Source organism: Talpa occidentalis, unplaced genomic scaffold (genome assembly GCF_014898055.3).
Source record: "Talpa occidentalis isolate TD23 unplaced genomic scaffold, MPIMG_talOcc4v2.1 talOcc4.11, whole genome shotgun sequence".
Classification (NCBI taxonomy): domain Eukaryota; kingdom Metazoa; phylum Chordata; class Mammalia; order Eulipotyphla; family Talpidae; genus Talpa; species Talpa occidentalis.
Window position 1 is genome coordinate 35,208,013 of NW_023601104.1, and position 14,840 is coordinate 35,222,852.

Below are 14,840 nucleotides of genomic sequence, written 5' to 3' on the forward strand. Positions count from 1 at the left end.
TAATGGAGATATGATTGACAAGTAACATTTTATTAGTTTTCAGTGTAAAAAGTGATTTTTGTAACCAATCACTTTATAAGCTCTTATTTATTTTTAAATTAATTTTTTTAATAAGGTACCTTTTTCTTAAATCCTTGTTAATTTTTTGACAGGATAGCATTTCTCCCTTCTGGTGTGGTCACCATAGTTTACCCACTACCAAACACCATAACTGCTCTTCCCCTCTCAGCAGTTTTCACCTCTCCCCCTCCTGGATGCCTTAGATCTATGGTCAGCTTTCCGTGTTTGTCTTTGCTGACCTTTTGTTTGGTTCCTCTATATTCCACATATAAGTGAAACAATATTATCTTCTTCTGACTTATTTTGCTTAGCATAATCCCTTCCAGCTCCATCCATGTTGCCACAAATGGCAATGGAATACTACTCAGTGATCAAAAAAAGTAAACTCATGCCATTTGTGGCATGATGAAAACAGGATTTTGAGTATGTACATGCACACCTAGGTTTATCGCACAATTTTTCGCAATAGCCTACCTATGAAAACAACCCAAATGTTCATCAGTGGATGAATGGATGAAAATTATGTCAGTTATATACACAAAAGGTTACTAGTTAGCCATGAGAAGGTGGACCTCCTGCCATTTGTGAGAACTGAATGGACCTTGACCACATTATGCTAAGTGAGATAAAGTCAGAGAGAGATTTCATTTATATGTGAACTATAGAAAAGTCTGTGAAAAAAGCAGAGTATGTGGAGGAACAAAGTTTTTAAAGTAGCAGGAAAGGAGGAGTTAGGGGGATCAGAATGATGGTGTTTGAAGGTACAAATGTGTGGCAACTAGTAAATAAGCCACAGATGTAATATATAGGAGAATGAGCATAGACAATAATACTGTACTGTAGTGATGTAATGTGATAGATACTGCTTTTATGCAAACAATTCAAATATGTGAAACAACCATAAATAAATAAATAAATGAAATTAAATGAGTAATTTTATGCACATGAAGAGCACATGGACACATACCTTCTGACTTGTTGCTTTTGTATTTTCCATGCAACGTCCTGGGTTGAATGGAAGTGTCAAGTCTGGCACATACTGGTGTGATACTGTTCAAGTGACAGAAGCTGTAATTTGGTATCTTCTAAAAATGTCTCCTTACCACAGACTTGAAAATTTATTGCCATGTAGCTTTAAAAAATGCTTGTAATTGATATGCTAAGTGCATTCTTGATCTTTGAACATAACATTTTCTTGGGTACCCTCTTTCTGTTTTGCAGAATCTCTTGCCTTCCTTTTGCTTTGTTTTTCTTGTTCCACAGATACATAAAATGCTTATGATCTCCACCTGACCCCAGGCTACATTCCTGTTTTAAAATGTCTTCCCTTTTTTGGACTCAGTGAAAACAGAATAGATATTCTCTTAGTCAACCTGGTGTTGTTGTGACTTTAATAACCTTTTGGTAACCCTTAAAGTTTACTTTGGGCATGGCTATAGGAAATGTTTGCATTTTCAGATTGTCATTTTTTAACATGCTCAGTGGTATAAAGACATTTTGTCTTATTCTAAGCCCTGCTCTACCTATTTTACTAAGAATATTTCTTTCTGCCAATCCCCAGTCATCCAGAAAACCAAATGCATGAAGCCAGCACTTTAATCATCTTCCATTACTCACGGACCCTGCCTCTTTCAAAGTGCCTTGGCACTAAGTAAAAATAATGTCATTGCTTAGATTAAGATTTGGGTTTGCCCAGTCATTTGCAGATAACTGAAATAGAATTCCTTAAGGTAAGAATGCTTTTTTATTATAGATTCGGAGGAACAAAGTTTTTAGAGTAGAATAGTAGATTCCACTTGCTAAAGATAAGGAGGATATATAAAATATCAAAAAGTGTGAGAAGTATACACATATTTTGAGTATAACCTACTTACCTATATTGACAAATTTTAAATAACAAGCATTAGGAAAAAAATCCTAAGAAAATTTTAAACATAGAAATAGAGTTTTTAAAAAGTTTAGTTTTTAATTAAGCTTTTTCATCACTTTGCATTCAATTCCATTCCTACATGCTAAAATTTTAGATAACCATATATAGGCAGCGACTTGGAACTAAAAGTAATTATTCTCTCTCTGTGTGTGTGTATGCAATGAAGGAATTGGCAAAGAACCTATCTAACAGCTTTCACCGACTCCCCAGGGAGCAGTTACAGAGGGATCAGTATCATACTGAGCTGATTTTTCACTGGATGATTGTAAGCTTAGTAAAGACGAAATAGAAAGAGTATATTTTCAGCACCTGGATCTAACTGGCATGCCATTTTAATATGTTAACTTTTGATAATGGACACTTTGCCAGAATAGGGGTTGTTTTTCCTCAGCAATTTTTATAAAATGAGTAGAAACAGTTTCAACCTAGTGCAGCAGTTAAGGTTCAGTAGTTAAGATCTGCTTTTCTCTCCAGGTTTCTGTGAGAAAATGGAGTCCCAAAGCCCTAAGTTAGTGGTTTTCAAAGTGAGATCTGTGAGCCAGTATCATTAGCAACCAGGGAGCTTGTTAGAAATGCAAATTCTCGAGCCCTACCCCAAAACACACTAAATTATAAATGGGGTAAGAACCAGCAATTGGTGTTTTAAAGCTCTTCAGATGATTTGAGATACCCTAAAGTTTGAGAATCACTTACCTAAGGCATCTACTGCATATAATGAATTAACTTCTTTCCTATTCATTTAGGGTAGTATTGGTTAGCTAGAAATATTTCAACCTAGCACAATTTTTCTTAATCACCTATATCTAATTATGAATTTTCAGATATTATAATTTATGTTGTGATGCTTTGAATATTGATCAATTCCTGTTTTTCCTCCTTCTGCCCACCTCCTAAATCTTCAAGATTATTCCACCATATTCTAATTGTTGGGTAGGAAGATTAAAATATTAGTTACTTCTTGCTATATTTAAACACAGAGATATATAAATTTCTGTCAAATTAATCTTTCAGACAGTGAGTTTTCCTGTCTCCAATGGAAATAATTATTGTTCTGTATAATCTTTTTCTTTAAAGATGATTGACCATTTTTGATATGTTTGAATACACAGAACAAATAAAGACCCCATGTACTTTTTTTTTAGAATTCATTTTTGGTAGCTACATTTTTTAAAAAGATTTATTATATTCATGCATACAAGAACCAGGGTACAGGCCAGATGTGCAGGAGGGTGAGAGGATTCACCAGAGACAGAGTGGGGAACAGAACAGGCAGAATGACTGAAATACACTGCTGAGGGGAGCAGCGGGTGAGACAGAGGTCTGCTGTGCCATGTGGGTATCCCCCGGGCAGCTGGGATTAAACCCATGCTGCAGAGGCTGCAGACAGCTTCACAGCGCTGCACTCAACTGCCAGTGCCACCCGGGAGACCCTGGTAGCTACTTTTAAGGAATATGTTCCTTTTAAAAGTGTAAGTAGTACAAAAATATGTTCCTTGGATACTTTCTTGATATATAAATTGCATTAATGTAATTCTTGTCACAATTGAATTTTTCATAGGAGAAGAAAAGGTTAACAATTAACAACGTAGCTCGAAAATGGGACTTGCAACAAAATCGAATAACCAATATTGCTGCAAATCAAGATAGAAAAGATTCTGAGTCTTCTTCTCAGGACCCGTGTCAAATCGATGGAAACACCAACTCTGCATTTCCAGAGGAAACAGGGTATGCAATGCTAGTCTTTCCCAATATTGTGTCTTTGGGGAAGTGGATTTGGAGCAGAAATGGGAAACCATTTCACCTATAGTCAAAATAGTTTTTATAAGTAGAACTTATTCAAAATAGCAGTTTAAATAAAAAATATTAAGCTTGGAAATACTGAAAATATAAACTGACCTTTAATATAAAATTCTTCAACAGTTTTTTATTTTTCAGGGGAAAGAATATAGATCACTTAGTTTCTGAGGCTTTCTACCCACCTCATCTATTTTGTCCCCTACCATCAACTAGTTTATTCTCATACTACAGATGCAGTATGGGAGGTTGTTAGAAAGCTCCCATCAGTTACTTCCTACCTTAGAACATTTCAGAAACAGTTCTTTTCTCCCCTTATACCACTTCTCTGCCCTTCACTCCTTATTCTGCCTAACTTACTACAGCTCACACCTGGAAGTCTTAAATTTAAACCTCACATTCCTTGAAAAGTTTTCCCTAACTACTTCATGAAGATTAGACTAGATCCCTCTTTTATCTTCCAGTACTCTGTACCTTCCCTTTAAGCACTTGCCATAAACAGAATTAGTAGTTGGAAATTGTTTCATATCTGTCTTCCTCACAAGAAGGTAAGCTTCAAGAGGAAAGGAACCCTTAGTGGACTATAATGGACTATGTGGGTGCTTTGTTGGTGGATGTGGTGTGGTAACCTGTATCTGAAGAAGTGTAAACCTCATCCAGTAAATCACATAGAGTATTATAAATCAATTGTTACATCAGTTTAAAATAAAACAATTTTAAAAAAGAAGAAACAAATCCTGATAGACTTGACTTCTGTTGTGTCCTCAACAACCAGGACAGACTTTTATTTCTTAACTAGTAGTATTAAGCAATTCAACATAAAATCTGAATAATTGTTTCTATTCTGTTCTGTAATATCTGTCTATTCCAGTATTTCACAATCTCTTTTGTTCTATAGTAAATGTGTCACAGTATACAAATACCCAGGTTTATGAGCATACCTGAGTATACTGTCTACACTTAGCATCTCTCTTTTCTCTTTAAGAAAGCATATTGGAATCAAGTAAATGAGAGGGACACAAAGAACATATATATACTTTATATATGGTATATATAGTGTGTACATAATTTTAAAAGTATTTTATATAATTTAGTAATGAAGCCCAAGAGTAAAAAATAGAACAAATGTCACTTTTGTTTCTTTTGATGAAGCATGGTTATCTTATGATCTTAACCTAACTCTGAAACACATTTGAAATTAAATATAATGTATTTTTCTTCCTAAGTTTTTTCTTTAAAGCCATGTACAAAGAATGTAGTAAAGACATTCATCTATAAAGAATGTAGTAAAGGAAGTAGTTTCAGAGGCATTAGAATAATATCTTGGAAGTTTTCTATAGTTAAAAGAGTCTGACATATATTTAGACATATACACCTCTAAATTTTTAGATGTAGGACTAATTTATATTGATCAGTCTACTTCCTGCAGCTCGCTTAGGAGCCCACATGTAGTTTCTCAGTGCTTTCAAGAAGAAAAATAGGGCAGCAAGAATAGGAATTAAGTGATACTTTATATATCATTCTTATATTGTCCTAGAATTTTATTCAACATAAAGTGCCAAAATATAACTTTACTTGGTTAGAACTATAACACTTTATAAAGTTAAAATGTTATGGCATTGAGATTTAAGTTTATGAAATACTGCCCAAGTAGTTCTCTTTCTGATATCTCTTTTTTTTTAAAGAAAAAATTAAGGAGATTTTATAGTTCCAAGTTTATCCAAATAATCTTGGAAACTTTATATTGAAATAAAGTTCAGTGTTTTAAAATTTAATACATAATACATCAGTTATATTTATGATGTTAAGAGTTTGACTTAATTTTATTTCAGTTGATAGTCAATTTGATAATAATATCCCTTAATTAAACTATTTTTTTCCTTTTTTACAGCAGTGTCATCTTCATCTTATATTAAGTTCCCATAAATATTTGGATATATATTTCTGGATTATATACTCCATTTCACTAATCAATTTATCTATTTTAATGATACTATATAAAACTATTTTTATTGTAGTAGTTTTATAATAAGCTTTAATACCTAGTAGGGTAAATCTGCACTTACTAAATTCATTTCAAAGTTTTAGTTTTCATGCACATCTTTTTCTATGTGAACTTTAAAGTCATTTAATCTAGTGTAATGTTGGCTTCATAAAACAAGTTTAGTATTATTCCTTCCTTCTCAATTTTTGAAAGAGTTTGTGAAGGATAGGCACTAATTCATTTCTGAATGTTTGTTAGAATTCATTTGTAAATCCATCTGGTCCTGGGCTTTTGTTTTTGGGGAGGGTTTTGATTACCATTTCAATTTCACTGCTTGTAATTGGTCTGTTTGGTGTTCTATTTTTTCTTTATCTAGCTTTGTGCGATTGTAGAGTTGTAGCAATTTGTCCATCTGTTCTAGATTGTTGAACTTGTTAGCATATAACTGTTATGGTAGTTTCTGATTATTCTTTTGATTTCTGCTGTGTCTGTTGTGATTTTTTTCTCTTTCGTTTGTGATACTATTTATTTGTGCTTTCTCCTGATTTTCCTTTATGAGCCTGGCTAGGGCTTTGTCTATTTTATTTATTTTTTCAGAGAACCAACTTTTGGCTTCATTGATCTTTTGGATTTTTTTTTAGTTTGGATTTCATTTGATTTTTATTATTTCTTTTCTTCTACTGGTTTTAGGGTTTTTTTTTGTTGTTCTTTTTCTAGTTCTTCGAGCTGTGAGATTAAGTTGTGTCTTTGAGTTCTTTCTTGTTTCTTGATGTGAGCCTGTATTGCTATGTGTTTTCCTCTTATTACTGCTTTTGCTGCATCTCATACATTTAGGAAATTGGTGTCCTCCTTGTCATTCAACTCAAAGTATTTTTTAATTTCTTCTTTGATCTCCTCATTAGTCCAGTGGTCTTCCATTAGTATGGGTTTCAATCTCCATGAGGTAGGAGAGTTCCATGCCTTCTTTTTATGGTTTATTTCTAGTTTGATGCCTTCATGGTCAGAGAAGATGGTTGGTATGATTTCAGTCTTGGTGTATCTGTTGATGTTTGTCTTGTGTCCCAGTATGTGATCGATCCTGGAGAATGATCCGTGTGCGCTTGAGAAAAATGTGCACTCAGATTTTTTTGGGTTTAGTGTTCTATAGATGTCTGTTAAGCCCATGAGCTCTAGATCCTTATTTAGAGCTTTAGTGTCCTTACTTATTTTTTGTCTCATTGATCTATCCGTTGTTGATGGTGGTGTGTTGAAGTCTCCTACTATATACGTGTTTTCTCTGATATCTGTTTTCAGACATGATAATAGTTGTCTGATATATTTTGGTGCACCTTCATTTGGTGAGTATATGTTAATGAGTGTTATTTCTTCTTGAAGTATTGTCCCCTTGATCATAATGTAATGACTGTCGGGAAACTTTTTTTACTTTTTTGAGTTTGAAATCTGTTTTATCTAATATAAGTATAGCTGTTCCTGCCTTCTTTTTTCGTCCATTTGCTTGTTGGATTGTTTTCCATCCTTTTACTTGCAGTCTATTTTTATCTTTTGTAGATAAATGTGTTTCCTGGAGACAGCAAAAGGTTGGGTTTTGTTTCTTAATCCAGCCTGCGACTCTGCGTCTTTTTATTGTGTTTAGTCCATTTACATTTAGAGTTAATATTGATATGTTAGCATCTGTATTTGCCATTTTGTTGGTCTTTTCTCTGGTTTTATTTTTTTTTTTAATAATTTTTTTTTTTTTGGTCTTGTTTCATTCTTATTCACCTCTCTGTTGGTTCTGACTTTAGGACTCCTTGTATTACTTTTTGGAGTGGGGGTTTAGTCGTAATGAAATTCTGGAGTTTCTGTTTGTCTGGGAAGGTCCTTATTATTTCTTCATAGAGGAAGGAAAGCTTTGCGGAATAGAGTATTCTTAGTTGGCATTTGTTGTCTTGGAATTTGTTGACTATGTCCCTCCACTCTCTCCTTGCCCTTAGTGTTTCTTCGGTGAAGTCTGATGTCAGCCTGATTGGTTTTACTTTATATATTATCTGTTTCTTCCCTCTTGTCAGCTTCATTATTTTTTCCTTGTTTTGGATTCTTGGGAGCTTTATTATTATGTGTCTTGCTGTATTTTTCCTTTCATCATGGAAGTTTGGCGTTCTTCTTGTTTCTTGTATGTCTATTTTCAGCCCCTTCTTCATGTTTGGGAAGTTCTCTTCAATTATTTCCTTGAATATTTTCTCTGTTCCTATGTCTCTCTCCTCTCCTTCTGGGATTTCTATAACTCTTATATTTCCTTTCCTCAAGGAGTCTCATAGTTCCCGAAGTCTTTCTTCATTCTTTATCCTTCTCACTTCACTTTCCTTTTATGTTTTGGTTCTTTTTATTTCTGTGTCTTTGAGAGTACTTATTCATTCTTCCATTTCATCTATTCTGCTTTCATTGCTTTTCCCAGAGTTCTTTAGCTCCCCCATTAATCCTTTGATCTCCTGCATTTTTTTCACTTCCCTCTTTAGGGACTCAATTTCATTCTTCTTGATTATCTTTCCCTTATCAGGCCAGGTTCTGGCTAAATAGCAAATACAATGTGATAGACTGTGCTCCCCTACAAAATTGAGACTACCAGAGGAGAAGGGTAGGCTGTGGAAAGCAAGTGAGGATTGCATTAGAGTATGTTGGAGGATTATGGGTGCTTTGGTGGTGGGTATGGTGTAGCAATATACATCTAAAGAAGTGTGTACCTATACCTCTAAATTTGTCACATACAGTGTTGTAAACTAATGTTACCTCAATGAAAAATAGTAGAATAAAAATAAAATAATCTTTTATCTTAAAAAGAGATTAAATTTTTTTCAGTATTCCCTGAGATTTTTTTAATATTTTATTTTATATAATTCTTACATCATTTTTCATTTTTGCACAATGTATGTATGTGTTTTCATTTTGGTTATATTGGCCCAGTTTGCACTCCCACCAGCAGTGAGGAGAGTTCCTTTTTCTCCACAACCTCGCCAACATTTGTTGTTACTAGTTTTTTTTTTTAATATGTGCCATTCTCACTGGTGTAAGATGGTATCTCATGGTAGTTTTGATCTGCATTTCCCTGATTACAAGTGATGTTGAACATTTTTTCATATGTCTGTTGGCCACTTGCATTTCCTCTTTAGAGAAGTTACTTTTTAGCTCTTCTGCCCATTTTTTGACTGGATTATTTTCTTTGTTTTTGTTGAGTCTCGTCAGCTTTTGTAGATTTTGTCATCAGTCCTTTATCTTTAGTGTTGTATGCAAAATTTTTCTCCCAGTCAGTGGGGTTTCAAAAAGAGAATTAAATTTTGATTTGTAAAATGGAAAACAAGAAGAGATGGGTCGTATATTCTAGGCTAGATTATTAAGGAATTAGAAGATTGCCAATACATTGGGTAATATTTAATATTTCTAGGATTAGAGATTTAAATGAAGTCGAAAATGAGAAGTTTATGAGGTAAGAGGGTTAATAACGAGCTAGACTAGTGGGGGTTTATGGTTTATGAAGTTGAGATTTTAAAAATGGAACATATCTAAGTAATGATAGCATTAAGAGCAATTTGGAGGCCATCTTTTTAGCCATGGGAATGGGTTATTGAAGGAGAGTAGATGTGAAGATCATCTGAGGAAAGGAGATCAGTTAAGGCTGTTATCATAGATACTGAATTTTTGCAGGTAAGAGAAGTGCAGTATAGCATAGTACTAGGGACCAAACTATACAACAAATGACCAGCATTATCTCCTTCCAATCTCAACCATGAATCCTATGCTCTTCTTATATTATTGTTCACTCAGTGTACAAATTTTATTAGTTGTCTCCTGCAGTGAGTGCAAGAGAGTATTTATTAATTGACTCTTTAATTGGTAAAACTGTCTCTGTTAATTGTATACTAGACTATTAATACAACTTTCCGATACCTTGAACTTTTTATTTTTATTTTTTTTTTTAATATTAAATTTTATTTTTATAATCCCCATACAATTGCAAACGCCCCATTCTGACCCCAATCCTTCCCCTCCCGCCCCCACCCCCCAAAAAGTGTCTCTGGTTCATAGTTTTTTGTTGATTTTGATTTTCACTTTCTTATATTCATTTTCCTGGTCCCTTATTTAAGTTTTCTAGATTCCTGCTATGAGTGAGACCATCCGGTATTTTTCTTTTTCTTTTTGGCTTATTTCGCTGAGCATGATCCCTTCCAGCGCCATCCATGTTGCTGCAAATTGCATGTGTTTATCTTTTTTGAATGCTGAGTAATATTCCATGGTATATATGTACCACATCTTCTTGATCCAGTCATCTATTTTTGGGCATTTGGGTTGTTTCCAAAGCTTAGCTATTGTAAACAGTGCTGCTATAAACATAGGGGTGCAGGTGCTCTTTGGAATTGATGTTTCTGTGTCCTTTGGGTAAATACCTAGGAGTGGAATTGCTGGATCATATGGAAGCTCTATGTTTAGTAGGTCCAGAAATATCCACACAGCTCTCCATAGTGGTTGGACCAGTTTGCACTCCCACCAACAGTGCAGAAGAGTTCCTTTTTCTCCACACCCTCGCCAACATTTGTTGTTGCTAGTTTTTTTAATATGTGCCATTCTCACTGGTGTGAGATGGTATCTCATGGTAGTTTTGATTTGCATTTCCCTGATTACAAGTGATGTTGAACATTTTTTCATATGCCTGTTGGCCATTTGCATTTCCTCTTCAGAGAAGTTTCTTTTTAGCTCTTCTGCCCATTTTTTGACTGGATTATTTTCTTTGTTGTTGCTGAGTCTCATCAGCTCTTTGCAGATTTTTGTGATCAGTCCTTTATCATTAGTGTTGGGTGCAAAAATGTTCTCCCAGTTGGTGGGGTTTCTCTTTGTTTTTGTTATTGTCTCTTTTGCTGTGCAGAAGCTCTTTAATTTGATGTAGTCCCAGCTGTTTATCTTTGTCTTCACTATCACTGCTTTGGGTGATGTGTCTGTAAAGATGTCTTTGATGTGCAAATCCCGTAGTGTTTCGCCTATATTTCCTTCTATGTATTTTATGGTTTCAGGTCTTATGTCTAGTTCTTTAATCCATTTTGAGTTGATTTTTGTGTATGGTGTGAGGTAGTGGTCAAGCTTCATTCTTTTGCATGTAGCGACCCAGTTTTCCCAGCACCATTTATTGAACAAACTTTCTTTGCTCCAATGCATAGTCTTTGCTCCTTTGTCAAAGATTAGTTGACCATAAATCTGTGGGTTTATTTCTGGATTTTCTATTCGATTCCATTGGTCTGTATGTCTGTTCTTGTTACAATACCATGCAGTTTTGATGATTATGGCTTTGAAGTATAGTTTGAAGTCTGGGAGTGTGATGCCTCCATTTCCTTCTTTTTTTTTCAGTAGAGCTTTGGCTATTCGGGGTTTTTGGTGATTCCATATGAATTTCATCAATAATTGTTCTATTTCTTTGAAGAATGCCATTGAGATTTTGATTGGAATAGCATTGAATCTGTATATTGCTTTTGGTAGGATGGCCATTTTAATAATGTTTATTCTTCCAATCCATGAGCAGGGGATGTCTTTCCATTTCTTTGTGTCTTCTATTTCTTTTAACAGTGTTTTATAGTTTTCTTTGTATAGGTCCTTTACCTCTTTTGTTAGATTTATTCCCAAATATTTGATTTTTTTTGTTTCAATAATAAAAGGGGTGGTTTTTTTGATTTCTTCTTCTTCAGATTTATTGTTTGTGTATAGGAAGGCTACTGACTTTTGCGTGTTGATTTTGTATCCTGCCACTTTACTGAATTGATTGATGAGTTGAATTAGTTTTTCTGTGGAGATTTTGGGGTTCTCTATGTATATTATCATATCATCTGCAAATAGTGATAGTTTGACTTCTTCTTTTCCTATTTGGATTCCTTGGATGTCTTTCTCTTGTCTTATTGCTCTGGCTAGGACTTCCAGTATTATATTGAAAAGCAGTGGTGAGAGTGGACATCCTTGTCTTGTTCCAGATCTTAATGGAATTGCTTTCAGCTTTTCACCATTGAGAATGATACTGGCTGTTGGCTTGTCATAGATGGCCTTTATGATGTTGAGGTATGTTCCTTGTATCCCAAGAATTTCAAGGGCTTTTATCATGAATGGGTGTTGCACTTTGTCGAAAGCTTTCTCAGCATCTATTGATATTATCATATGGTTTTTATATTTCTTTTTGTTGATGTGTTGGATAACGTTGATTGATTTTCGGATGTTAAACCATCCTTGTGCCCCTGGAATGAATCCAACTTGGTCGTGGTGAATTATCTTATGGATACATTGTTGGATTCTGATAGCTAAAATTTTATTGAGGATTTTTGCATCAGTGTTCATTAGGGAGATTGGCCTGTAGTTTTCCTTTTTTGTGTTGTCCTTGTTCGGTTTTGGTATTAGTGTAATATTGGCTTCATAGAACGTGTTTGGTATTGTCCCTTCCTTCTCAATTTTTTGGAAGAGTTTGTGAAGGATAGGCACTAATTCGTCTCTGAATGTTTGGTAGAATTCATTTGTAAATCCATCAGGCCCTGGGCTTTTGTTTTTGGGGAGGTTTTTGATTACTATTTCAATTTCGCTGCTTGTAATTGGTCTGTTTAGGTGTTCTATTTCTTCTTTATCTAGCTTTGGGTGATTGTAGAGTTGTAGGAATTTGTCCATCTCCTCTAGATTGTTGAACTTGTTTCCATATAACTGTTCATAGTAGTTACTGATTATTCTTTTGATTTCTGCTGTGTCCGTTGTGATTTCTCCTCTTTCATTGATGATCCTGTGTATTTGTGCTTTCTCCCTTTTTTCCTTTGTGAGCCTGGCTAGGGGTTTGTCTATTTTATTTATTTTTTCAAAGAACCAGCTCTTGGTTTCATTGATCTTTTGGATTGTTTTTTTAGTTTCAATTTCATTTATTTCTGCTTTGGTTTTTATTATTCCTTTTCTTCTACTGGTTTTGGGGTTTTTTTGTTGTTCTTTTTCTAGATCTTTGAGCTTCGAGATTAGGTTGTTTCTTTGAGTTCTTTCTTGTTTTTTGATGTGAGCTTCTATTGCTATATATTTTCCTCTTATTATTGCTTTTGCTGCATCCCATACATTTAGGATATTGGTGTCCTCCTTGTCATTCAATTCAAAGAATTTTTTAATTTCTTCTTTGATCTCCTCGTTAGTCCAGTGGTCTTCCAGTAATGTGGCTTTTAATCTCCATGAGGTAGGATAGTTCCTTGCCTTCTTTTTATGATTTATTTCTAGTTTGATGCCTTCGTGGTCAGAAAAGATGGTTGGTATGATTTCAATCTTGGTGTATCTGTTGATGTTTGTCTTGTGCCCCAGTATGTGATCGATCCTGGAGAATGATCCGTGTGCGCTTGAGAAAAATGTGTACTCCGTTTTTTTTGGGTTTAGTGTTCTATAGATGTCTGTTAAGCCCAAATGCTCTAGGTCCTTATTTAGAGCTTTAGTTTCTTTACTTATTTTTTGTCTTGTTGATCTATCCAGTGTTGATAGTGGTGTGTTGAAGTCTCCCACTACGTATGTGTTTTCTCTGATGTCTGTTTTCAGAGAGGACAACAGTTGTCTGATATATTTTGGTGCTCTTTCGTTTGGTGAGTATATGTTAATGAGTGTTATTTCTTCTTGAAGTATTGTCCCCTTGATCATAATGTAGTGACCATTGGGGTCTCTTTTTATTTTTTTGAGTTTGAAGTCTGTTTTATCTGATATAAGTATAGCTGTTCCTGCTTTCTTTTTCCCATTTGCTTGTAGGATTGTTTTCCATCCTTTGACTTGAGTCTATTTTTATCTTTTATAGCTAAATGTGTTTCCTGGAGACAGCAAAAGGTTGGGTTTTGTTTCTTAATCCAGGCTACAACTCTGTGTCTTTTTATTGAAGAGTTTAGTCCATTTACATTTAGAGTTAATATTGATATGTGAGCATCTGTATTTGCCATTATGTTTGTCTTTCCTTTGATTTTATTTATTCTTTTAATAACTTTTTTTTTTTTTTTGGTCTTCTTTCGTTGTTATTCGTCCCTCTGAGGTTCTGGCTTTAGGATTCCTTGTAGTATTTTTTGGAGTGGGGGTTTATTCGTAATGAAATTCCGGAGTTTCTCTTTGTCTGGGAAGGTCCATATTCTTTCTTCATGGAGGAAAGAGAGCTTTGCGGGATAGAGTATTCTTGGTTGGCATCTGTTTTCTTGGAGTCTGTTGACTATGTCCCTCCACTCTCTCCTTGCCTGTAGTGTTTCTTCAGAGAAGTCTGATGTCAGCCTGATTGGTTTTCCTTTGAATGTTATCTGTTTCTTCCCTCTTGTCAGCTTCATTATTTTTTCCTTGTCCTGGATTCTTGGGAGCTTTACTATTATGTGTCTTGCTGTGCTTTTCCTTTCGTCGTGGAAGTTTGGTGTTCTTCTTGCTTCTTGTATATCAATTTTCAGCTCCTTCTTCGCATTTGGGAAGTTCTCTTCAATTATCTCCTGGAATATTTTCTCTGTTCCTACATCTCTCTCCTCTCCTTCTGGGATTCCTATAACTCTTATATTTCCTTTCCTCATGGAGTCAGATAGTTCCCGAAGTCTTTCTTCATTCTTTTTCCTTCGTACTTCTCTTTCCTTTTCTGTTTTGGTTCTTTTTATTTCTGTGTCTTCAAGAGAACTTATTCGTTCTTCCGTTTCATCTATTCTGCTTTCCTTGCTTTTCCCGGAGTTCTTTAGTTCCTCCATTAATTCTTTGATCTCCTGCATTTCTTTTACTTCCCTCTTTAGGGACTCAATTTCCTTCTTCTGATCTATCACTTTTTTAATCATGGCAATTTTAAATTCTCTTTCTGGAAGGCTCAGAAGTTCTTCCAAGTTGCTGTCGTTGCAATCTGGGGAGTGGTTTTCTTTTTGTGGTGTGCTTCTTTCCTGAGGAGTTGTTAGGTTGCGTGTGGTTCTTCTACTCCCTACTGTCTGTTTTCTAATTTGTCGTATGCGTTGGGACACTGTGTTGCTCGGACTGACTGACATCTTGGGTGAACTTCTCCGCTCCCCTCTGGCTCTTCCAGGAGCCATCTCTGTCTTCTGGGGGAGCTTTCTGCTG

General features: G+C 34.9%; 1 protein-coding gene across 6 annotated transcripts in view; it reads left to right on the forward strand.

The window, feature by feature from the left end:
* LRRC49 (leucine rich repeat containing 49) overlaps window positions 1-14,840 on the forward strand; it is a 112,568-nt gene that overhangs the window by 77,719 nt on the left and 20,009 nt on the right. For all 6 annotated transcript variants that reach the window (XM_054688535.1, XM_037502842.2, XM_037502843.2 and 3 more), the window contains one exon: window positions 3,549-3,715. In XM_054688535.1, the coding sequence (XP_054544510.1) occupies window positions 3,549-3,715 (167 nt within the window). The remainder of the gene's footprint in view (window positions 1-3,548; window positions 3,716-14,840) is intronic.